General features: G+C 37.6%; 1 protein-coding gene across 1 annotated transcript in view; it reads left to right on the forward strand.

Annotated features, from left to right (window-relative positions):
• The window catches only part of LOC139708863 (integrin beta-1-like), an 81,582-nt gene that overhangs the window by 15,730 nt on the left and 38,538 nt on the right, over positions 1 to 27,314 (forward strand). Inside the window, exons 4-7 of the mRNA XM_071620826.1 lie at positions 7,327 to 7,434; positions 12,639 to 12,726; positions 20,509 to 20,640; positions 24,277 to 24,373. Of these exons, the coding sequence (XP_071476927.1) occupies positions 7,327 to 7,434; positions 12,639 to 12,726; positions 20,509 to 20,640; positions 24,277 to 24,373 (425 nt within the window). The remainder of the gene's footprint in view (positions 1 to 7,326; positions 7,435 to 12,638; positions 12,727 to 20,508; positions 20,641 to 24,276; positions 24,374 to 27,314) is intronic.

Raw genomic sequence — 27,314 nt, forward strand, 5'->3', positions numbered from 1 at the left:
AGAGAGTTTGAGGAAAAACCGAAAATGTGTTAAAAATTTGATTTTTTTTTTTTTCATTAAAAAAATGTTATGTTTTTCCCCATGGCATCGTTGCAGCAATAAGTGATGTCACAGACAAAACCACTTTTCGGAAAACAGAATATGTAAAAGGAAAATTATGTGTTTAATAATTGTGTGTGGAAAGTGTATATTCCTCTGACCTGTTTCGGAGATAATGTTCGAGCAAATTTCATGCTCCATACTCATGCTCCATACTCATGCTCCATGCTCATGGAATATGTATGTGCCAGTGTATCACAGTTGTTGGAAGGTAGACTGATAGAAAAAAAAATGGAAGAAGGGATGTTTTCATTGCATTTATCACCTGAAAACATGGGATCAGTGAAAATTACGTGATTACAACTGGAGAGAAATTAGGATGCAGCATCTATTCTGTGCCATCATATTGCAGATCAAAGTAGCTGCCTTGCAGACACAATACATATTATCTTGTATGCTTTGTAGAAAATGAATAGCCACATTAACCCCCTCCCCCCACTCTGCACAAATGATTGAATTCTTCTCTAGGTTGGTACACTTCATGGCAAAGCACCAATTACATTGTATATCTGTTTTTAAATGAACTTTGTGTGAAGAGTCAGCAGTTTTTAGTTTAATATAAAGTGAACTAAGAATACTGTTGTACATGTTACATACTGTATATCGAAAGTTTGTGGTCTTGACAAGCATGAAGAACACAGCACAGCAAACAACCTAATAATCAAATAATTCCAGGACTACATTTTAATATACCCGCAGGCCCTTTATTTTAAAGATGAACTGACATCCACTGGTATTTTTTACAAACATGATGAATGATAGTCGGATGTAAACTGAACTGTTGCATTTTTTTTACATTAAGACCCCATTTACAGTGCGGGGCTGAGCCGAGCCGCGGCCGAGCCCGGGCTCAATTGCGGGGCCGAGCCCCGCAATTTTTTTCTGTTTACACTACCGGGCTCGGCCCGGGCTTTTAATTCAAACCTTTCAATAGTTTGTCGTAGTGGCGCTCTGCTTGTAAACAAACACAATTTGGTAGAGTCTGGTTTCCAGACCCTTTGTCAACTGGACTCTGCGGCGGAGACGAAGTCGCCGCCTTTGCAGAAGGGAAAACCCTTAAAACCCTTTGCAGGACAAAACCACCTTAAACTATACTAGTTTTCGACGTTTGGGGGTAAATATCCTGAATAGCGAAATAGTGCGGGCAGAGGGTCTGGAAGCCAAACTAAATTTGGTACCACATTTGGCCCAGTTTACACTGAGAAAAGGCCGGGCTCGGCCGCAGCTGAGACCACCTCCAGACTGTGCCAAATGCGCGGTCAATTTTGGCCCCCACATTTGGCCTTTCGCGCGTTTACACTGAAATGAAGGCCGGGCTCGGCCGCGGCACAGTCACGGTGGTCATTTCCATCCTAGGATTGGTTTTCCAATGAAATCAGCTGTGATTTACAGCCAGACTATTCACAGTATGTCTGTTATTTGTAATGCAAACACTACTTGAAACAGTCTTCTGAGAAATGGACTGTTGAGTTGCTCATTACACTGCCCACGCAACCATGGTAGGAATTGGTATTATTGTCCCTCTCCCACCCCCCCCCCTTTTTTTCTAGTGGCTGGATGAAAAGGAGCTCTTGGGAAAACACAGAGCATATCAAACTGAAAGAAGTGTCAGAATTCCTGCCATTTTCCCCCTATTGTCCGTAACATGCTGGTACTAGTGGCAGTGCCTTTATCAAAAGCTGCATGTCCTCACAACAGTTTCTTATGAAAGGTTTTACACACAAAGTTCAGAATAGTGTGAACTGACCCTTGTACCTTACAGTTGAATACATACCTGGAATAACCTGTGTTATTCTAGGCAAATCAATCAAGTACCAGGTTTTATAATCCCACAAATATTAGTTCTGAACCTCTCTCTCTCCCCATAACTTTCAGAAATTTGAAGCCATTCCAGTGGGTAACTTTGTGTGTGGCTCTTACAGAAATGAATGATTCTACATTTGCATGTAAGGTGTCATTGTAATGAAGATAAGCCTTGTTGTGTTGGTGAGTCACAATGCGATCATTAATATGTTTGCCCTCTGATGCTTACATATGTTGGAAGCGATAGGTTAATTGTTCACAAGGTCTGAGAGTCTTCGCACTGTTGAATCGGCTGTAGAAAAAAAAAAAAGAAGAGGAAGAAGCACTGCAGGTGTTTATCAGCAATTTGCCCATTGTTAATTTATTTATCTTTAGTACAATAGCCACTGGTATGAACATACATTGGCATATTGCATGAATGTTGGCATTGAAATTATTATTGGAATGGTAAGCGTGTGAACATTACAGACTTGATTACTGAAGTACTGGTAACCAATATTTTTTCTGTCTGTACAATTTGGCATGTTATGAAATTCCAGTCTTAAAAGAGTCAAAATCTCTTTCATGTAAAATCACTCATGTTTTAGACTTGGTAGAAAAGTTAATAAGAAATTTGAATATTTTAAGTATCCACCATACATCATTGATAAAGAACCAAAATACGTTAATGTACATTGTACCTAGTTAATCACATTTCTTCGCAAGTTCACTGACTGTCTCTTAGGCTTTAAGACATAGCCTGTTTATCCTCACTTACATTGTACCATCACATTTCCCAAACCACCCCCTATTACATAATGCGCATGGTGTATTTGGGTCTATATTACAGGACATGGACTTGTATAGTAGGTACACACATGATACCTCGTGTACTTCTACAATGCTTTACACTGTACAATGTTTTAGATTTGATCCCACACTTCCATAGCTTCTATTGAATGGACATAAAAATGTACTGTATAAGTTTACCAGCATGTATTTTTAAGCAATTGGACTGGTTTCTATGTGTAGAAGACAATGTTGTGGATATGAGTTTCTACATTGGCAATCAGAAATAAAAGTGACAGAATGAAAAAAAAAAAAAAAACAGAAGAAGAAAGTTTGCATTTTTGTACACATTGCATTCGAGGCAGTATTTTGATGAATATTGTTAATGTTACAAACATGAGTTGACTGGCATAATTACTCAAAATAAAACCACCATGAAACGTACATGTAATATATGAACAGGGCCTATCAAGCTGTTTGGATTTATCTGCATTGTATATGCACAGTGCATACAGTAAGTGACTGGTTTATGTGTACTATTTACAAGGGTATCTTTCAATTCCACTTTGATTTTTTTTTTTGACAAGTTTGCTATTGAAGCACTCTATTATCTCTTTTAATTGCATGATACTATTCAAAGTTACTACATTCGTTATGAGTGCTTTAAGTCTTTTCAAGAGACCTGCACATGTATACTTACTCTTGGAATTCAGTTCTCTTGTCTGTACAATGTACGTTGCTTTAAGTGTCTTTTTTATTCTTTTCTTTTATACACAGAAGAAACTTTAGGTATAACAGATCATTATATTATGATATATTTCTATGTGTATTTTTTATGTACATTTAGGCCCTATGTTGTTAAGACCACCTTTTTTCAAGTGAATGGGTTACCATGTACAATGTATGACGTACATCGCAAATTATTCGGAATTCATGTTGTTAGTAGACACATGTATAGGACATATTTGATAACTCTATCTGAAAAGATCCATTTATGCATTGGGGGCTTGTCTTTTGCAAAATGAAGCTGAAATACAAATTGAAGACATGTTTGTAAACTCATTCATCTTTTCCTTTTTAGCTCACCTGAGCCAAAGGCTCAAGTGAGCTATTGCGATCGTTCTTCGTCCGGCATCCGTCATGCGTCGTGCGTCCAAATTTGGGCCCTAATTGTACATTTTCATCTTTTACTTGAGAATGCGTGGTCAAATTTTGGTAGAGCTGTGTGTAATTTAGATTAGTGACTGAGTGAAAGGTGAAGTTGTGATACTCAGGTGAGCGCAAGACCCCTGGGTCTCTTGTCTTATAATACTTTTACATTGTGTGTGCCAGATCAATTTTTATGTTGTCTTGATTTCTGATACCAGTTTGAATCACTTTCATGTACACTTTTATGTAACCCAGATGTGTAGTTTCAACACACATTTGTCCTTCCTGAATTTTGAACAAATGAGGAGGATTTGTCTATAATATTGATGTCATTGTTCATCTTTAATGATCTGTATGGTACCGGTAATTCCGAGCGTTTGTTAGGACAATTGTTTGCAAACACTAGAGATGTTTCATCTCCTGTAAAAAAAAAAAATTGGTTTGTGCTGGCACAGTGTTGACCTTAGCCTACCTTGTAATGCTTACTTTCATCACAACACTGGTAATTGTATGTCCATTGGAGGATATATTTTTTTCCTCTTCACATTTCAGAAGTGAGATTGTAATGAGACATTTAATGGGGGACAATTTCTCACCCTGGAAGCTACTGTATCAGTTGTCCTTCAGTGACACTTAGTACAGTGTATGTTTTTTGTTTTTTTTCTATCCATTTTTAGTCATAATTAATGTCTAAAAACATGTTCTGAATGATCTCCCATGCAGTAAATATGCAGTGTATTCATGTATGTGTGAGATTTGATTGGTCAGCTGAGTGCGTCAAAACCACAGTAACCTTGGGGACGAGTTTCCAATAGCTGCCCACACAGATGTGAGTGTGGTACTCAACTAGTATAAACATAGATAGTTGGATTACTTTTTACCAGCAAAGACAATTTGTTTCTATTCAAGGAATGGAAACTTTGCATATTTTACAGTAAACTTCATCAAAGCCTTGTGTTTAATGGTGAGATAAATTATTTCTTGTCACAAGTGCTCTTGAGTGATTAAGAGGGAAGGTTGACAGTATTCTTAAGTGTGTTTCTCCACATGACAAAACAGTCAATCTCATGTAGTACAAACTGAAACAGAAATCTCCTTTTCTGAAACTATTCCTAATAATGTGTACGTACCAACCGCAGGACTGCTAACTCTCATGCACCCGGTTCTAATTGACTCACTCTGATGAACAAATTCCCACGCTGAACACCCAAAACTAATGTGAAAATAAAGTGAAAATAAAAAGTCTCCCAAAATTCCTGATATTCCAAACATTTGATATGCCCGGGCCCAAAGTGTCGAGATTTTCCCTCAGGTTCACCCAGTCTACTGTATGTATATATATGCTGAAATCATGGTGTATGCACGAGATTGCAACATGTAAAATTGTCAAAGCTTCCTGTCATGAAAGGGGAGGGGGGGGGGGGTAAACTTCGATACCATTCCCCCTCACCCTATCGGTCTCTTTGCTCCCTGGTAGTGTCTCACTCCAAACTCTAACTCATGGTTGGCAGCCCTGTGACCGTACAATGTAGCTAAAGTGCAGGTTTGATGATGACTAGAGACCAAATCATCACAAAGAGCGAAACTTGAAAAGCCTTGATCACTTATGGATTGTAAGACAGAAGGGGGTGCAGCTACAGTGTTTGTACATGGCATTCTTCCCCTTTGTACTTTGTGTCCAATGTAGGCTCTGTTACATACTCAATGTGTGGCTGTTCTACAAATTTAGTGCCCTTTGTTAAACTATCAGTAAACTCCACAGGAATCTGTGCAAAATGTGATTCTTGGTCAACTGTCATGTGTTTTGATGATAAAAATTGCGTACGTATTACAAGTTGTCAGACTTTATAACAATCTTGTGCTCACTTTCCAGTTGCTGTTGCGTAGTGTAACTTTGCTCTTGCACAAAATAGTATTATACAATGTAGTTGTAGTAAGATAAAAGAGAAGAAGAAAAGAGACAGGGAACAGGGTAAATACAGAGGCGAGAAAGTCCCTGCAAAGTGTTTCGTTGACTCTGTCAGGGATGGTTTCTGAATGTATGACAGGGAGCTTTAAACTTCTTCTCTTGTAAAGAAGTCCAGATATGATATCCCAGATGTGTAATGAAACGTCTTTCAAAATTTGATTTGGAAACGTTTCTCTCCCTCACCTTTCCTGGCTATAGCAAAAGCAGACGATGCTGTAGTAGCATGCAAGAGTATTGAATGATGCATGGCCAGGTGGGAAAGACGACTTCCCAGATCTCGGTGACAAGCACCCATGTGTGAACACGAGGGAGGCAAAGCGTGCACTTTTGGGCTCATAAGGGAGGTTTGTCTTAATCAGAGGTGATTACTTTCACAGATTTCTTCACCCCGGCGATGCTGTAACGACGACGGCGGGAGTAATGACGACAAATGCTCGCCGCGGCAGACCTCCCCTCATAATCCAATGAGACGTTCGTCAGGGCGTCTTCCTTCACTTCACATGTGCCCGCTGTTTTCCTCATTACTAGAGAGGAGAGAGTCTTTGACTTGTATGCTGTGTTTTTTTTTTCCTTTTTGGGTTTAAAAAAATATATATATTTTTGAGCATGCAGGCATCACCATGCTTTCTTTACTGTTCTGATTATATGTAATTTAACCTCAGCCTGCTGGATCTGTGCAGGTGCTTCTGCGTTTTTTTGGCGAGTAATATCACTCAAGGTTGCATGGGTAGATTCCATTCCGTACACTGTGGTACTTTCTACACCATGCAGAAATGTTTGATTGTGTATTAGCTGCAATTTTGCAGCATCCTGATTTAAGTTTTATTTTTGTTCTCCTTTTGATTCACATTGTAAATCAAATCTCATTAGGTAAATGTTGCTTGATGGTGTTACATGTATCAACTTTGTGATCAAACTAATTTGATTTCTAGTTTCATTGTGAGTTTCCCAGTAGTTTGTCAGCAGTTCTCTTTATATTCATATATGAAAGAACACCAGAAGAGCCGTGCAGTGCATCTCGTTTTAAAAAGAACTCACTGTTGTATTAATTATCAATGACAACAACTGCCCTGGCAATGATAAAAAGTTTCAAAAGCTGATGTATGGTTGTCATGACAGCTGAGTTGTGAACACAGATTGGTCTGATTGTGGGATGTCTTTATTGCCATTGGTTCTGACAGGTTTACATATTTTTCCAGCCATACCCAAGATTCAGAGAATTTGTAAGTGGAGAGTGGTCTTTCTTTGGATGCTATTTATCTTAACGCTATGCTAATATTTCATTTTTCTGAGAGTTTCCTGTTTCTTGTCAAACTCGAAGTTACCATATATTTTTGGAGGGTCAAAATTCCACTTCTATCACTGATGCAAGTACCTTTTACGTGGATTCAGGCAAATGGTCAGAATTTGTGTGCAAACTTTGCATTATTTGTTATTTGCTTTCCTTCCTTGGATGCACTCAAAATACTATGGCAGTGTTTGGAGACGATGACGATGTTGGGGGTTGTAAAATTTCTTCCGTCTCGCTTCCTTTGCAGAACTATACAGACACGGCAATTAATGCACGGTGTGACCTGGTGACTAACCTGAGGCAGAAAAGTTGTGCTGAGATCAGCGACCCCGACAGCACTGTCACAGTACTTCAGGTAAGGGCCACAAAAGTTGCTGCTACATGGTAGCTACTTGGAAATGGAATCATCATTTAATTACTGTAAAACACGATATATTCGCGACATGAAAATTTCGCGAATTGGAGCTGACGGCCTTTCTCGCAGCAAGAAATTTTCGCGAATTGCCACGGGCATCCAATGCATATTGTGTAGAAAAGAACTTTCGCGCGCATTTTAATTTCGCGAATGTTGGCGCTCGCGAAATTCGCGAAATTAAAATGCACGCGAACATTCCTCGTTTTACAGTACCCTCCCCACCCCTCACCCCCCCTCCCACCCCCCCACCCCCCAAAAAAATGATATAAATAAAACAATAGAAATAAGTTCTTAAAAAAGTGTAGAGTTTAAGGCAATTTTATGTTTCTAAATGTCCACAAGCTGCTTTATACAATGTACAAGACAACTCCACACACTGTACCATTCATTGCTGTGGTACTGATCAACGTCACTTCTGTGCTTTTGTGATTGATATTGTCAAATGCCAAGCAGTTTTACGGCTGTAAAACTGCTTGTATTATTGCAGTATGACGTAAAGCCAGAAATTTGTTCTTTCTTTAAAGAAGAAAGGAAAAAAGATTATCTCATTAGTGGTTGGATATTTTGCCCTGTAATGGTATACAAGTTGATTACCGCAACCCTCCATCTATTGTCATGTATACTTCTTGTTTACATAAATGTAGTAGTAATGAATTACTAGTAGTAATACTAGTAATAGTGTCAGTAGTAGTAGTAGTAGTAGTAGTAGTGATAGTAGTTGTAGTAGTAGTGGTAGTAGTTGTAGTAGTAGTAGTAGTAGTAGTAGCAGCAGCAGCAGCAGCAGCAGCAGGAGTAGTAGTAGAGTTGGTTGTGGTAGAAGCAGCAGCAGTAGTACCAGTAGTAGTAATGATGGTAGTAATAGTCCTAAATGGTCATGTAGGAACATATGTCGAGTATGTGCAATATTGCTGACTGCAATAGATTTCTTTATGAGCCTGCATTATGAGAAACAAGAATCACATCATAGGCAAGTGACTTAGTTGTGTTGTATCTTCCATGTTAGCATGAAATGAAACTTATCCTAGTTGTTACATGTACATTCAACAAACCTTATTTTTTCCTGGTATACTTAGGTATACTTCGTAATGCATACCTGCAGTGAATGACAGCTTTAGTATTACAGCCAAGAAATGGCATGAAATGAAAGACAAACCGGTGTATGTACAGAACATTACATAAATGTATACATTCTCTGTATCTGATTTTATACCTCTGCCCAACGTAAAGGATGCCGGAGGCATTATGTTTTATCTATCCTTCTATCCGTATGTATCTAATTATATATTTAAGTATAGCAAAAAAAGCTGCTGAAAACTGCTTATCCAATAGTGGCGTGCCAATGAAGTAAAATGGAGTAAAAATAACAGGTCATTTTGCCTCTGACGAAGATTGTGCTGGTATCGAAAGCTCAGGCCCTTTTGACTCCTGATTATATATTTGTATGTAGACATACAATGTAGGTACATGTAACCACATAAAATGAAAATTCACATACCCTTCTGAGTTTGAAGAGTTTTTACTCACACACAGGCTGAGTCCTTCAAACATTTTGAATGCCTTTTGTATTCATTTTTGTGTGGAAAGAGTTTTACGAGTGACTCACTTTAACTGAGATCAAAATTGTTTGAATGAAGAATTGTTGTCCCCTGAATCTGTTAGTTGGACCTGCAGGCATAATCCGTTCACCAATCTTTTGAAGAAAAGCAAGTGTTCATTGTGTTTACACACAGCCTTTAGTTTGGAGGCTAGACATTCTGAATTGTTCTGTGCAACTTAACTTGCCCCATCACACCACATGCTCATTTCAGAACTAGATTTTGCATTTTGAAACCAAAGTGCAATTATGAGTCATAGGTGTGCACAAAGGTAAATGGAGTGTAAATAGATAAGCGGGTTTGAGGAGCAGAAGGATGTTAACTTGACATATTTTGCCTGTTGTTAGTGTCCTTCTTGCTTCTGAACTCATGGTGTGATCCCACACACAGGATTTTGACAGATTGTGAGGGAACTACACTGGCAGTGATCACTTCCTGCCCGAAGGAAGTGTGGAACACAACAGACACAATGAACCGCTTATATCAAAGCTTCTGTATGGTTTTGGGAGACTTCTATAAAAAAAAAAAGCAACAACAACAAAGAAAAATCTTCTGCACCCAATGCGCACTGTGTATGTCAATATATTTGATGCAATTGTAGACATGCGTCTAGGTGCATGATTGTATTTTCTAACCAGTATAACTCAAGAATGTCTGATATTTGTGCAGTTTTATCTGGTAATATGTATGCATATGTATGTAGATAACAATTTAGATAGAAAAAGAGCAAGATAGATTGATAGATAAATGAATAGATAATATCTGAAATTTGTAGTTCCAACATTGTTTTATTGTTCGTTGTTCATCATGTGAAAAATAATCGTAGGGCCACTTACAATTAAATGACTGTAATATTGTTGATATTGAAGTAAAAAAAAATGGGCTAGTCCTATACACCTCTTTTCCTGTTGGGAGTCTTCACTGAACAAATATGTCTTTAGAGAATTTGTGTGCCACTGTGATGTAGTGGTAGAAATGGTATTCATTTGTCATGTTGTCAAGGTGCTGTCAATTCAGCTATCCATGAATACCATCATGATCTTCCAGTATAGATATTTTATAAGATGATCTGAATATGAATATGAGTGCACTTCTCATTGTTTTCCAAATTGCAATGTTTACAACAAAAGACTTCTCGTGTGAATCTTGACAAAAGAATCATTGTCGATAGTGGTTGAGAGCAGCCATATAGCAGTAGGTTATGAAACCCTCTTCCTTGTAGACTCTCATTTTCCATTAAAGAAAAAAAAATAGTTCAACAAGAGACACAAAGTAGACTAGAGCTGGTTCTCAAGTAGTTCCAGTAGAACTGGTTAACTATATCAACAATATTCAGTCATAGTAAGTACCCCAAAGCATCTTGCAGACTGTCTTGAATGAGTGAATGTGGCAGGCTGTATGGGCAATCACTTACAACTGTAACCTAGCCTGCCACAAGGAAATGAAAGTTACAAGCATAGATAGAAACAAGGTCAATTATAACAGAATGTTACGCTGAGAGGGAGGAGAAGATAGAGAGTGAAAGGAAGAGAGAGGGAGAGATAGAGAGGGAGAGATGGAGAAAGAGAGAAAAAAAAGCAAGAGGTCAGATCTCCTTAGTGTCTTGGGGGTCCCATAATTTGTTGGGAGTGTGAGAGTGCAAGACCATCTTTTAACCTCAATTAACTCTATGGCTTTTCAGTTCAAGTATGTTTGTGTTTGGCTATTTGCCTGAGTAGAGGACCTTCCTCTATTCTTATCTATTAATTTAGATTTTTTTTTTCCCCTGCAAAATTATTCTCAAGTATGTTGCTGGTATCTGGTTTTAACAAGTCATTGACCGCAGGTATAAGAACTGTTAAAGATTTTTTTTCTCTCCTCTGTCAATTTCCTGTAAATGCAGAAGGTCAGACGACAACCAAAAATGTGATAGGGTAACATGAGAGAAATCAGATAAGGGGACACTTGATTTTTATTTTAAAGGATGGTGAAGATAATATAAAAGGCTTGTGAACTGTAATAATATTTCATGATCACCTTTTTTTTTTTTTAAATAGGGCATTCTGTTTTATTGAAACTGCCAAAAAAGCAAGCAAAAAAAGAAAGAAAAACAAACAAACAACAACTGCCATTCTGTATCCTGAACAATCACATCAAGAAGTAACGTGCTAAGTTTGATTGGAATTTTTTAAAAAAAATATTATTATCATTGTCATTATAAATTGGAAATGGATAGTTGCACAGAGAGATGTAGAGAAGATTCTGTTGTTAAAAGGTACCCTGACATGCCATTTTATGAGTACTTTTTTTTCGGATTAGAATAGATCTTTGCATTACGAAAACTCAGGAAATGTCATCTATTAATGTGTATCAAATGTTCTTAATCATTTGATCAGCTGAAGTGAGCATACATGTAGTAATAACCAATTGTATGCCACTTGTTTTTAACCAGGTGCAAGACAAGTTTTAGGACCTATATCGCACAATTCCACCTCTTTTCTCGGCATAAACTCAATCCTGCAACATTTTCCACACTTTAGCAATGGCTGTCATAATCAAAACATTCTGGAGTGCTTTTCTATGAGTTCTGTTTGGCTATTATGAGTTTGTACAATCGTACATCAGTCAAGGTATCCATGCAGAACATGTGATAGGTATTGTAATGCTTGCAAGTAAAATCAGCTGAATTTACTGTTGAATGTGCAGGTCAACGGAACACATGTTACAATGTATGTGAGGACATCACGACCTTACATTTTATTGTAGATTGTAGTATGCATATGTACAGTTGCAACTAATGTTTGTTTGTTTGTTTGTTTGTTTGTTTTTTGGTAAAATCATGTGAACTTGCAAATCCAATATCTTTTTAGTTTGTTTCCCATTTTCATGAAACTTCCCATCATGTGTGTTTGATTTTCTTGTGATTATCAACTTGAACACAGTTTGTTCATGCAGTCAGTACAAATCTAGAAAGTGCCTGCTTCCCCAAGTGTTAATTGACAGACCATTTTGAACTTGAACTTGAACTAGGAAGCATGATTGAGCCAACCAACTTCCTCAAGTTTACTCATGGGTTGATTTTGATTATTTTTAAGCGTTGAAATTCAGTAATGGTCTCTGCTTTGATCATATCGTCAGTTTTGGCAGAAAGGCTCTGTCTTCGTTTATCCAGTGTTCTGCAGCATACTGTTAAACATGATATACTGGCGGCACCAAATTTTCGCGAATTGGCGTCGACAGCCTTTTTCGTTGCATGAAATTTTTGCGAATTGCCACTAGCGTTCAATGCATATAGTGTAGACAAGAAATTTCGCGTGCATTTTAATTTCGTGAATCTTGGCGCTCGCAAAATTCGCGAAATTAAAATGCACGCGAACATTCCTCGTTTTACAGTGTCCAGAATAGTGACAGCTGATTAATAGACACCCGAGGTATCACATTTTCTTTGATTATTACCAAAAGTGTACAATGAACCTATCATGGGCTGAAAGGTAAAAGGTTGTTTGTTCAATGGAGTTGCTCTCAGTTAAATGACATATGATATACATTTCTTCCATTGATGATGTGTAGGATGCCCCATTGAGCAACGCGGGAGGAACAGCCCAGGGAGATGCTGTGCAGGTCAAGCCCCAGCAGATCAGCTTGAAGCTCAGACCAGGTGGGTGCAGCAGATGTATTGTGTTATTATCACAGCCAAGTGGGCGTGTGATATTTTACATTCAGTTTGTGTAGAAATGGCGAACAAGAATATCCCTACAAATGATGTACATTGTACAGTGTATTTCAATTCCAAACTCCAACCTCAGCTATCCAACCATAGTTTTCTTGGATCTCTCTCTCTCATCTAGACATAGACTAGCACACAACTGCCTGTTGCATTTTCAGGATAAGACTACGATTCTAATAACAGTAATAAATTCTCTTGCAAAGGCTAGACAGTAAGAAAGTTGAGACATACACAAATAACAATCATGGTGATACAATGTATATTTATACCCACCAAAAGTCTGTTGCTGGAAGGAAAAGAGTGCTGCTTGTCTGATGTTCTAATAAGGCAGGCTTGAGAAAGAGACCTCCCAAGTATGAATATTTTTCCTTGTAAGCAAGGAAGAATGCAAAAATTGACAATCACTTGTGTATGCCCCCTACATGACTTCTACAAAGCATCCTGCTTGAACATTTATCTTCCTTAATTAAAGGAAACCAAAACCCAAAGAGCAATGTGGATTGAGTGAAAGCAGCAACATCAGTAGAACACATCAGTGAAAGTTTGAGGAAAATCAGACTTAATCGATGCATAAGTTATGAATTTTAAAGTTTTGGTGTTGTAATGACTGGAAAAGGAGACTACTAGAGTTCATGAGGTCATGTGTGGACAACAATATAAAGAAAATGTAAAGAGAATTCCACAAAAATTCATTTTTCATGAAAATTACACATTCCATCAACTTGATACTGACATATGTCAAGGGTAGTAATTATTCCCCCTGCTTTCTGAAAGCAGTTCATGAAGTACTCTTTCATTATGCTAGGAAAGTGAAACAAAGTAGTTTCCTTATCCAGTAGTTCCAACACCAAAACTTTTAAAATTCATAACTTTTGCAACAATTGTCCGATTTTCCTCAAACTTTCATTGATGTGCTCTACTAATGTTGCTGCTTTCACTCAATCCACACTTCTCTTTCGGTTTTGGTTTCCTTTAAATCCAGATAGCCACCAGTCCAAATGTGGCCAGAAAACATTGGGTGGAATGTATAAAAAATCACACACAACACTCATTTCTTCTTTTTTTTTAAACATAACCAGTATTATGTACCTTAGAATTGCACAAAATTTGTGAATGTGTGCTGTTATTTTTTTTTTATTTTTTTTTCATACAAATGTGGGATAGTATGGCAGTTTTGTCAAAATCGAATGCAAAGCGTGCTAAATTGTACATCAAGTGCAGTCAGCAATTGTTAGTACAACATATTATATGTAATGCACTCTATTATAAGATGAGAATTTGTCAAGAATATGTTTGCTTGTGTCTGCATATCTAATGTGCCATAAGGTATTGTATTGAATACTATGTTCCTTTTTCGTGATAGAGAAAAGTAGCCTGAAGTTGTCATTGTTGAAAGAAGTTCTTAGAAGTTATATCAATAAAGAACAGTTTCTTATATTTACAAAATGCCTTTCTTTTGCTCACAAGAGATATGATGGTATTGGGAAATACCATACCAAGAAAAAAGGAACAGAAAAAAACCCTTTTGAGCATTCTGAAAGGTTTCTGTATAATACTATTTTAAGTAGGCCTCTCACATACAATGTACTTGTAGATGTGAAACTATGAAGGAAATCTAAAGAAAACACCACCTTGGTGCATTGTATGTTTTATGAGTTTGCAAATGTGTTTAAGAGAGGTAACATGTCTACATAAATGTTGCAATTCACTTCCTTCCTCACAGACCCTCGCCAAGGGTCTTATAAGCATTAAAGAAGAAAAAAAAAGGGGGGAGATTATTTTCTCTAGTCACCTCTGAACATGACGTTGTCAAATCTGGAGCGGGGCTTTTTAGCCCCGGCTGATTCCTCCTCCCCACATGCTCAAAACTGACAGACTCGTAGGCCTATGGGGTTCTCTGAGCTGCGATAAAAATTAATATTTCCTGGCGTTTAGGGGTTTATAAATATCTGGCCTGCCCGCCCGCTAATAATCGCCGCCAGGAATCAAAGGAAGCAGGGGCTGCCTTTTTTCACCCGGAGCAGGGGGAAGCTACAGGTGCTTAGGTCTCCGCCCCTTCTCAGGACTTAGCATCCCGTTTTCGACGTAAACCAAACAAGAGTGCACAAACGTGTGTGTCTGAAAGTGATTTGCCTGTGGGGAACAATGATGAAGTGAATTTTATGGCTATTTCTGAAGTTTGTTTACTGCAGTTGATTATATACAGGCGAGTGTGACGCGGAGAACATTGCAAGTGGTTAGCATCTAGACACTGTAAGGGTCAACTCATGTCATGTGAGGTTTACAGCATATCCACCATGTTGGTTCAGTTGGTAGGAAGTGGTCATTGCAGGCTCTGAAGTTCCTGAAATCTGAGCCTTGGTAGACAATGATGTGGAAGCTCACTTTGTCTGAGTCAGGACATTTGGGTCCAAAATCACAACAGTACTTGCAGTCAAATCCATGGTTCAAATCCCAATGGAACTCCATTTTCTTTCCTCATTTTTCCACTAATAAGTTATTTTCGGTCCACGGATTAGAACAAGTGTGAAATCTAATAGGCATACCCTCATGCAATGTACTGACTTTCTTGCCCATGTATAATCATGTTGTTTCATTACCTTCTAAGGTCCTTACACTGAAATTAACTGAAATGAACCAGTGACTGTGTATAGTGTCCTAAATGCTTGATGATATTTGTAGGCCTATATTTTTCGTGTTGAAGGGGAGATGTACAGTAACATTTACATTCATGAGCTGCACGTGAAGTGTAGGGCCTGGATAAATACTTGATATCATAAAGACAGTTTGCATACAAAGTTCCTGAATCTTCTATTTTCATGTGAATTACAGCCAGGAAAATGAAACTAAAAGTACAAGGAAGACCCGAGAGTAACTTCACACATTCAAGTGGTTAGAAGTGAGCTGACTCTTTAGTGAATATAATAATACAGTGTACACATGATAATGTGGAGTCTACCTGGGAAATCTGGGAGAGACTGTTTGTGTTTCTTGATGTTTAATAGCATTATGACACTGTACCTGATAAACCTTGGACTGGAATCCTCAAGGCTCAAGTGATAAAAAGCATGCAGATATAGCGGTTGAGAGAAGTCATGTTCTGCCTTATCCTCATGTACACAAATTAAATCACATGTAACCCCCAACAGAGAAGATGCAAATTTGTAATTTCCCAACTCTGATAGCTTTTGTTATTTCACTATGATCTTTGGACAGAGGGTCAAAAGTACTTTGTGAATGAGAGTAGCAAGGGAAAACTTATAATGACTAACATTCTTGAGTCTGTACACTGACCTATTTTCTCAAGTAATTCTTTGAATTGCTTACACAGTGCACCCATGGCTATATTGCGTGTTTTGTTCCAGCACATTGCAGGCTTGTTATACTGGGCATGCAAAGTGCTACTTACATAATACTCTGTTCATTGTTAATTGTGCAATCAATACATAAGGCTATGATTACCTCTATAGATGTGCAGTGCCCATTCAGTTCAGGCCACCCAGCTCAATATCCATGAATACTACTTCATGGATATTCTTTTAGTGCCTCCCTTTTTCATTTATTTCATTAGCATCTAGGTGTGTAAGGTACTTATCTTTGTTATCTTATAAGCATGTGTATGTGTATGTGTGTGTGTGTTTTAAAGGGGAAGAGAGAGAGAGAGAGAGAGAGAAAGCAATATATTGCGGTCAAATACCAGTGCACATGAACAGTCAATCTGAAAGGGATGGTAGGCCCTTAGTTTTGGTTGCGGTGGAAGACTCAGATTTTAACTTTTTGTGAGATAATTAGAAACCACTTATGAAATATAAAAGAGCACACAATTCCTAGAGGAATTCAAAGTTTGTATGATGAAAAGTGGTTTTGAAATGGCTGAGATATATAAAAAAAAAACAAAGCAAAAGAAAGTGGTCCTAATTAAGGTGGGTTCCACCATATATTAGGACCTCTTTGCTTTTGAATATCTCAGCCATATCAAAACCAATTTTCATTATATAAGTGTAGAATTGTATGCTCGTTACTACTGTAAAAGTGGTTTCTTTCTCATACAGATACTTTTGCGGTTTCCATCAGTGCCTTTTTTTGCGTGTGATTAAATTCGCGGTTGGCAAAATCTGTGAATTCACAGTCGGCAAAAACTGTTTTATTTTGCACATGAAAACCCAAACTATAAACCAAATATTCTTTTATTTATTAAATAGAAATAGAAAATAAATGCAGACTTCCCTGAAATCCCGTCTCTTGAGTACTTCATAACATGCTTACGACATTGCGTGGTATCGCTGTGTATGTGTTGACCATCGATACACTCAATGCGCGAAATCTTCGTGTGTACTTGTGCGCAATAGCGTTGTAGCAAGCGGCGAGTTCAAAACATTTTCGTGTGATGTTAAATTCGCGGTTCAACCTCAAAGCGCGAAAATAAAACCACCGTGAAAGAAACCACTTTTACAGTATTGCATATTAGTAGTCTCTAATTATCTCGTTAAAAATGTTGGAAACCTGAAGCCCCAGACATCTCAACCCCAAATATAAATGTGCTTGACTTGCTTGTAGCCAGATCAGATTTCCTTTCAGTAACCTCAGGTGACTTCTTCACATATGATGTACCTCATTAAATGTTCAGTTCACAAAGAGATACATTTGTGTGCTATTTAATCATGTGCTAGCGTATCAGTTGCATACGTATACATGACTCTTTTGTAGGCACTTTCACTGGTAGGTCAGTAATTGCAGAGCATGAATAATTATGGAACACGTAACCTGTTAATACACGCTGTAATACTTCATCGTGATGATGATAATGTTTGAGGTGGTAGTATGAGCAGTGACATTTTTTATGATGAAAGTAAAGCTCCAAAGAAATGATTAATGATAACAGGAAGGATAGTATAATGATTGTGATGATGGCAACGATCGTGATACTGATGATAGTGATAATAGTATCAGGAGTTATGGGAATGATAATGAAGATGATGATGGTAACACTAGTGATGATAATCGTAGTCTTATAATCATCTTGTACATTCTGCAAACTGTATTTGTTTTGTCACTTCAAAGCAGTCAAACCCAAATGCATTATACTTTAATCATGGTACATGTAATTTGTGCATCTGTAACAACCATGCAGCTGGGGGTTACAGATTTTTACTGAGTACACACAGGAAGGCATGAAATAAAGTGCTTCATATGTTGTATTAGGGTGCTGTATACCATGTACATGGGAGAGGAAGGAGTGGGGAGACATAGCTGCCAAGTAGTATAATTTTATGATGTTTACCTTTTTTTCTCCGGGATTTGATTTTAGGATGCGTGGTACATGTACATGCAAATATTTCATTTGTTTTCTTCAAATTATGATTTTTGTTCATAGAAAAGTAGGATATATACATGTGTGTGTGTGTGTGTTTTGTTTGTTTTTCTTGTGCATAAGAGTGGCTTTGGGTATTTAGTATTGTTTTTGTTTGTTTTTATTTTGTTTTTGTTTGTTTGTTTGTTTTGTCTGCAGAGATTTGCAGCCAGAGAAAGAGAGAGAGAGAAAGAGATAGAGCTGAGATATGTCTGAATGTTGTTGTCATTGTTAAACTGGTTTGATACATCAGATATGTTTGCTCCCTAAAATAGATGTACTAGCTCCTTGGCCAGAGGGCCATGTGTAGAGGTCACTGGTCTTTAAAACATGGGGGAGGTAAGCGCTCCAACTTGGCCTAGCTAGTCAGGGATTGATGACAGACGGCTGAGAGTCGGACAGGTCATGCAGTTTATTGGGTCAATTCGCTGACATGGCATATATTGCACATTTTTTCCCCACTAACCCATTGATCTTTTCAGCACAATTCAATTGATGCTGACATGCAGAATTATAATAGGATATTGTGACTGACTTTTTTTTGGGGGGGGGGGGGGGGGGAGGTTAGGGGCTTTTCATTTTTGAAATGGAAGCAGCACTTTTTTGTCAGTCACCAATTTCCAAGTTACCAAATAATGCTACAAGTGTAAATGTTCTGTTCTTTATCATAGTATACTCTTGGTACACGTGTTCTTTGAAAGAGCAATTTGCAGTCACATGCTACATACTTTGTAATTTGGTTCTTTTGTTATGAATTCATACTTATGTGTGTATGTGCATGTGTGTGTTGTGTGTTTTGGTAAGCATGATACATGCATACTGTCTGACAGCAAAGATTAACCCCATTTGGTGTACATATGCATGGGGATGGGGGTACAGATGAAAACAGATATGAAATAATGTCATTCATCTTCCAGATACAAGAAAACAAACAATTGGAAAAACTTAAGAAAACACACACAAAAAGAGAACGGGCATGTAGACCTTGTACACAAATTACAATTGTAGGTTCAGTGTCCCAAACGCATTTTGCCTCCGTGCAACAAGAGGCAGTCATGCGAACTTGGTTTGCGGCCACTGTGTCAAATTTCCCTGGTATATTTTAGACTTCCTGCTTTAATTCTTGCTAAAAGTCTTTAAAAAAAATAATGAAAGTTTCCGAAAAAATAGAACACAAAGGACTTCAGAGAATAAAATCTAGTTCGAGGCTGCTGATTGTGTAGGAAAATTAAAACTGTAATTTGATGAATGTAATTGTGGTATTAGTGTTATCGTCTCACAACTCTTCCTAGGTTGGTTTGCACTGCAACTCATTGTGGATATCATATGTTTTGTCAACAATGCCATTCTCATTGCACTCAAAATAATGTGTTTAATATCACGTCTTGATCCTGATGGCGACCCAAATTTCAAAATTTTTACAGCGAGGAAAGAAATAATACATATTTTTGTGAGATCTGGGACGTGATCCAAATCTCCCAAATTAGTGTGATTTTTTTTCCCCAAAAAGATGCAAAGGTGTGCTGCTCAGAGCAGTGACAACAAAAGATCTTGAGATTTTATATCCCACAATGCACTGCGCATGTCGCTCCTTACTTTTTTTATCATGCTGTTGTGCACTGTGGTACAGTATATTAGATAGGCCTCGAAATTTAGACCAGTACAACTGTAAGCATACCATTCATAACATGCAAATAATTGCAACCCAGAAAGTTATATTTCCTCTTTACAGTAAGAATGTTGACTCATAAAAAAAGTAACCCTGATCACGAACCAGATTTCAAGATTTTTGTTATGAACTCCGGGCCTAAAACTCCTCTCTCCCAAGAAGTAATCGTTGCAAGGTTATCAAAAGATTATGATTTTGTGATGTAAAGGATACAGCATATATTATCTCTTATTCCGACTCGTATCTTTGTTGTGGTGAACGCATATGCCATGACTTTTGTATTATTCTATATTGCAAGGACATGATTTTAACAGCATTCAAAGAAATTAATATCTGTATCAAGGATCAATTTCATTCCTCAATGTCAATAAGGCAGTTCTAAAAAAAACCTGGTGTCCAATGGAGACCATAATGCACGGATACTAGTTGTCATTGACAAATCACGTTTCTTGGAATTTTAGACGGCAATCAGCTGCGGGCTTCTCGAGGTTATATTTGATGATAGGAAAAAGCATGGCAGGAAATGATGTCATTTTGTACACGAATACCCACGCCATGGCCTGAAGTCTGATTTCTCCTTACACTGCACAAACATTTATGTGTATGTAATATCTCCATGCCAAATGTCTGGAGTTACTGATTTTTTTTTTTCCCCATGAAATAAAAAAAAGTGTAAAAATTCTCTGTCTCACAGGAAAGCCCACAGAAGTCACACTCCAAGTTCGGCAGGCCGAGGATTACCCCGTGGATCTTTACTACGTCATGGATCTTTCAAAGTCTATGGAAGATGATCTGACTAAACTCATGGATTTGGGCGACATTCTCGGTATGTATCTGATGGAAGATGGAAGGAAATGAAAAAGGATACAGACTTTCTCTCTCTCTCTCTCTTTTCTAGTCGGTGTGGCTTCTAGACTCGAGGTTGACATGTTCATTTCTGTTCTCCCTATTACTTTTTCTTCTTTCTTTCTTCCCCTCTTCTTTTTGTTCTTCTTCCTATTGTGTCTTTTTTTCTCTCATCTCCCATCACTATTATGTAAAATGTCTTGGCTAAAAGACTCTCCTCCCAAAATGCCCCCTCCCCCTCCCCCACATACACATACACATAAAGTACACAGTGCTATAAAAAAAGGGAATAGTTGTGAACAGTAACTTGAGAATGCAAATGTCACCTTAAACATTACTAGGAACATAACCATTGATCTTGAGGCAAGGCTACCTATCTAATGCCCCAACCTTTACTCCCACTTCATTGTCTCTTTGTTATCCTTTTTTTTTGGGGGGGGGGGGGGGGTAGGGTTATGTTCATATAATCTTAATCGTGATGTGGATAACACATGCTATTGTCTATCAGAGGAGACTTCTGTATATTGCAGGTAGGTGACTCTGGCAGTAAGCTCTGGATGCTGCAGGGTTTGCAGTGCATGTAGTTACTGCAGTATGAATACCTTATGCCAATTTGGAGCACCAAAGTCACAAGTGTATGTGTTCAAAAAGCTGGAGAAAACCTGTTTTTGTTTTGTTTTGAATCATTATTTCTACTTCAAGTTGACATTTAGTTACACGGACTTTGTATTGCTCGTCATGAGATAGAAAAGTTTGATTGAGTCAGTTAAGAGAAGTCTTCATTCTGCGTTACTCTTTGGTATTCTGTGAAGAATGTCAGGCATGAATTGCAGTTGTTCTATCTGCTTGGCATCATTTACTGAAGTACATTGTAGCAGTTTGGAATGTGAACTTTTGTCACTTCATTGTTAATAAGGAACAATCTCCAACTGCATTGGGGATCATCCTTACTGTAGTCCCACTTATACACATATATGTGTACTGTCTGTCTTTAGCTGTGATAACACTTTAATTTGTTTCTAGCAGTGGGATTTGGGAACATTGCAATAATTTCACAGGAATTCACGTAAGTGTTGAGTGAGTGTTTGATCAAATTATAATTATAGACTTCCTCAGAGTTGTGTACGAGTGATCATACTTCGGAGTTACATTCTGCGCATGAGCAGATAAAGGTTACCTGAGAAAAACAACATAGTAAGAGACGGATCGAGTTGTAATGATGCAATGTTATAGATAATGCCCGAACAGTTTCTTTACATTACAGTGACAGAACATTCTTAAACATTCAATGGAGCTTGTTGGCATAATGCAAGTATGATTACGTACACTGGCATTATCTAGAATTTGCAAGTGGTATATTTCGATGGTTTGATGGTTTAAAATTCGGGGTCATCTAAACCATCACTTACTGAGAGCTGGCCTGTTTAGGACACAAGAAGAAACAGATATCATGAATAACTTCATTTCACTCTGTAATTCATTATTTCGCCTGTTGTGGTGATTCTGCCATTAGTGCAGAGAGATGTGGAATAGACACCCAGTCAGTCCCAAGTTGTGATTCACGTAGACCACCGTGATAATACCAGTCAGTTTGTCCTGTTCAGCCTGTTACCTCCATAAGACTTTGTCAGTGCCAGCCACTGAATATCATATTATCTCCCCTCCTTCCTGGTATGTTGTAATGCTAGGAAGGTACAGTATACCAGTAGACAGCATGTACCCTGATTCACTGTGATTGATAAATTGACAGTTTCGCTGGAATGGTAGAGTGGGACTGGCTAAAGGATTACTAATCGATGGGGATTACTTTCACTCCTTTGAACACCATTGCTGTTGATCACTTTTTTTTGGGGGGGGGGCGGGAAGAGTAGTCATATAAATGTGCTGCCTTTGTGTATGTTCTTCCAATTTGTTGTGATATCCCACTTTATTTTACCTTGTGCCATGAATGAAAGGGTGATTTTTTTTTATTTTTGTTCTTCTTTAATGTTTTGGTAATAAATGGGCAAGTCTGAGTTGGAATATACAATTTGTATAATGCCTACAGGTGTATGTAATTTGCATACCGCATTATAGGTTACAGGGCTGGTTTAGTCTTGGTTGAGATGGGGTTTTGGATTTTAACTTTCTACAAGATAATGAGAAACCACTTATATGAAATATAAAAGAGAATGTGGTTCTAGAGGATTTCAGAGTTTATATGATGGAAATCATTCTTGAAATGGTTGAAGTTTCCACAAACAAAGCAAAACAAAGTGGTCCTTATAAATGTTGGGACCCACCTCTTATTGGAACCACTTTGACCCTGTTTACAGTCTGGGGCTGGGCCGAGCTCAGCCTCAGTTGCGGGGCCGAGCCCCGCAATTTTGTCCATTTACACTGCCGGGCTCGGCCGTGCTTTTAATTCAAACCTTTCAATATTTTGTCGTAGTGGCGCTCTGCTTGTAAACAAACGCAATTTGGTATTGTCTGGTTTTAGGACCCTTTGCCAACTGGATTCAGTGGCGATGAAGTTGCTGTTCGGGCAAAGACCTTTGCCGAAGGGAAAATCCTTTGCAGGACAAAACCACCTTAAACTATACTAGTTTTCGACGTTGAGGGGGTTGATATCCTGAATAGCGAAATAGTACGGGCAGAGGGTATCGAAGCCAGACTTAAAATTGGCCGCGCATTTGGCCCAGTTTGCATTTACACTGAAAAAAGGCCGAGACCACCTCCAGAGCATGGCCAAATGCGCGGCCAATTTTGGCCCTGCATTTGGCCTTTTGCACGTTTACACTGAAATGAAGCCGGGCCCGGCCGCGGCCGAGCCTCGCACTGTAAACGGGATCTAAGTTTTATGATATCTCAGCCATTTAAAAACTGATTTTAATCAAGTGAACTTTTCATTCCTCTAAGAATTGTATGCTCTTTTATATTTCATATAAGTGGTTTCTAATTATCTTGCAAAAAATTAAAACCTGAATCCCCATCTCAACCAAAACTATGCCATCCCTTTAAGGTAAAGGTTAGATAAGCATATACCTATGATGAGTAGTATACATGTGCATATACACAGGCAATATGTATGTATCCATTTTATTGTCTCTTCCTGTGTGCAAACACTATGGAATGATGGTGGAATTTTTATTGCAGCTGTTACTGTGCAGACTTATGTAATGCTATATCTTAGTGTTTATATTATTTACATCATCATTATGTTGCATTCTATTGTGGAAGGGAATTGATAAATAATATGAACTATGTGTAGGCCTATACATATGCCCAAATAATTATGTGTAATGAACATAAATGAAGATGAGGGATTGCATGCAAGCATGCTCTCATAAAATGTGGCCATAAAGCCAGGGACTGTACAGTGTCCTGTGACGAAGTTCTAAACGCCCACGCACGAGTTAAACTGATGGGCTGCGGTGATGTTATTTGATGGATGATCAGAGTGATCTCCAGACATGGAAACTCTCTTGGGGCTTACCCTTTGTCTTTCAACTCCAACCCGAGACAAATGGGGTGTAATTGCACCTTTGGAACATCTTCTTTCCTGTATTTTGATGTTGTTGTTTTTATTTCTTCTTCTTCTTCTTCTTCTCCCCCTCTATTTTGTTGTTGTTGTCAGCAAGTGAAATGAAGAACATCACCAGTGACTTCAGGCTTGGGTTTGGGTCATTTGTCGACAAGACTGTGATGCCATATGTTAGCACAGTGCCAGAAAAGTAAGATATTGTAGATTGTATATACACTGTATATGCATTTTTGTCTGTGTGTGCAGGGAGGTGTGATCACACCTCCCTGGTGTGTGTAAGTTTGAATTGGAATGCATAGTCAAACCTGAATGGCAACTTACTGTACATGTTGTGAACAGCAACCACAGATTTGGTTTCCACAGGATGACCACAGTGTACGTGCAAAATGCCCACTAGATTTAATGGTGGTCAATATCATTCTATGGCTTTAATATGTCATTGCAGATAACTACTGCATCAAAAATACAAAGTTACCTCATGTCCACCTGTCTTTCAATTCAATTCAATTCAATCCATAACAACCACATAATGCTTTTCTGTGGGCGGCCATTGTGGACAGGTTTGACAGTATGTATATTATACTACCTCCTACCCTCTTTCATTCTTCTTCTGTATCTCTCTTTTCATTTAATCCTTTTGCAATCTGATACTGGAGTACTTGCAGTGTGATTATGATACACTCAGCAAAAAGAGAAAGTAAACGCTTTATCAAGTTTAGATTTCTCATAGAATATTTGGCTGAAAGGTAATGTAGTATATACCATATTGAAGGTAATTTAATTGGCTATCAACCTGGTAGGTCAACATAAAGGGGAACGCTACGCATGAGTGAACGCCATTGTTTTTCTCTTCCAGGGCACAAAAGAAAAAATTGCAAAACTGAACAAGTTGTCATTCATGCGTATGTGCTCTTCCATAGAACAATAAGAACAAACAACAAATTTCACACAAAAAGAAACATGAATTAAGTTGAAAAACTAAACCTTTGATCTCTATGATATCTTTAAAGCCCAAAAGATCAATGAAGGCTAAAAATAATGGAGGAAAATAAAGCATCTTATGTGGTATCAAAATTCGAAGTAATAATAAACAAAAATGGTACAAATTTGAGCTCTTTTTAAAATTAGGAAATTGTAAATAATGTTTGGTTCTTAAAATTGTCACATGGATTCTTAAATCACTAGATTCAAAGAAACAAATAAAGAAATTCTGCTCATTTAATCATCTTTATGCTTATTATTCCCTATGTCATTTGAAGTTTGACTTGACAGAAAATTCTTACTTTTCCCCTTTAGTTTCCCACTTTGTTTTTCTTAGAGGTTATAAAGACATAAAGAGAGCAAAAACTTATTTTTCCCATTTAATTCATTTCTCTCATGTGTTTAAGTGGTCTTTTGTTGTCAGTGTTATGGTTAAGGGCATTTACAAATGAAAGAGAACATGTCAATTTTTGTCATTTTTAATTCTGTGCCTTGGAGAACAAAAACGAATGTGCTCACTCATGTGTAAAGTTTTCTTTTTAATCAACCTATGAGGTTAATTGCCAATTAAATTCCCTTTAATATGGTATATAATACATTGGTTTTCATAAAAATCTTCTATGGAAAATATGACCTTGAAAAAGTGTTTACTTTCTTCTTTTTTTTGCTGAGTGTATATTACAATCTGAGAGCAATACTAGTACTTACTTTTGATCATTTCATGTGATACAGAAAAAAGTTTATTTTTGTTTTCTTCATCAAATCATGATTTGAAAACATCAAATCATGATTTAAGAAATCAGGCAGTATAGTGATGGGTAACAGTGCAGCATTCTCACAAAAGCTCACCCAGTTTCTGCCAAAAATTTATCTTAATATTTCTTGTGAAGAATATAATTAGTAGGATTTCAGTTACAAGAAAATCCCCAAAGATTTTGATTGCAAAGATGTATGAGTGATTTCCTGTGTGATTTGAATCATGTTTGCATCCCATTGTTCCAGTGTGACAAGAGTTCAGATTTGATTAATAAGATATGACATTTAATTGCATGATTGGTTTTATTTACAATGTTGAGATGTCATTATATTTAAAAAGCTCACAGAATGGCCTGTATGTCTGTTCCAAGTATCCACAAATGCATGGTCACTTTCACCATTAAAACCATAGAAAGCTGAGTGAAACTTTTTCCTTAAGTTTTTCTGAGAGTAAAGTTTGAAGCTGTGAGAAGCCTCCAGTTGTGCAGGGCTTAATTAAGTATCAAATGTTTTGCCTTCCTGTTATATAAACCGTGGATATTGATATGGTTTATTATGGGACATCTGCCAAACCGGCAATAAGTGCTTTGAAACGTGTGGGAGCTTGTCTTCCATACCTGTAGATCACTTTCCTTCTCAAACAGGCGTTGGCTCGCAGTCTCTACAGACGTAAACTACAGTTTATTGAATCAAAATAACTTGAAGACAGGCAAGTCATAGTTTTGCAGTATCTGTGAGAAAGGGGTTGACCTATTTCTGCTTATTTTAAAAATTAATGTATGTTGTCTCTCTTTGTTTATCACCTTCCATTTAAATCTTTCTTTCTTGAAAGTGTTCTTACGGGGATAGCTTCCCAATTTTTTTATCTCCCCTTCCAAATGTGTGTGCTCAAATGGGAGGATAAACCATATGTGGCTCTGTGAAGAGCAATGAGGAAATTGACGCAAATGTTAAGTGTGGGTATCCGGTCTAGAGATTGGAATGGGGTGGGGGGGGGGGGGGGTTAGAAAGCTTAGAGTGAATACTGGATCTGAAATACTTGAGACGGAAGATTTAGATAAACACTTTATAAAGAAAAGTAGAATGTGCAGATGGAAGAGTAATGTAGGAATTAGTCAAGAAAAGACTGAAAAGAGTGACAAGGGGCTGAGTGTGAGAAAGAAAGAAGAGAGAGTGTTTAAAGAAACAGGAGAAAAGTCTAAAGGTATTAATTACCATTTGAAGATTAAATAAAAGTCTAGCTTTAGTGCTTCAAAATATTATTAAAATGTGAGTTAGGGATAGAAACAACCAATGTGAAAATATCAATCATTATTATCAATGTTAAATATACAAACTATACATATACAATAAACCAAATGTTAACAATAATTCTAATAATATTGTTTCTAGAA

The sequence above is a fragment of the Diadema antillarum genome, unplaced genomic scaffold (assembly GCF_040938485.1).
Source record: "Diadema antillarum isolate AM-2024a unplaced genomic scaffold, OU_Dant_1.0 seq00001379_RagTag, whole genome shotgun sequence".
Lineage (NCBI taxonomy): Eukaryota > Metazoa > Echinodermata > Echinoidea > Diadematoida > Diadematidae > Diadema > Diadema antillarum.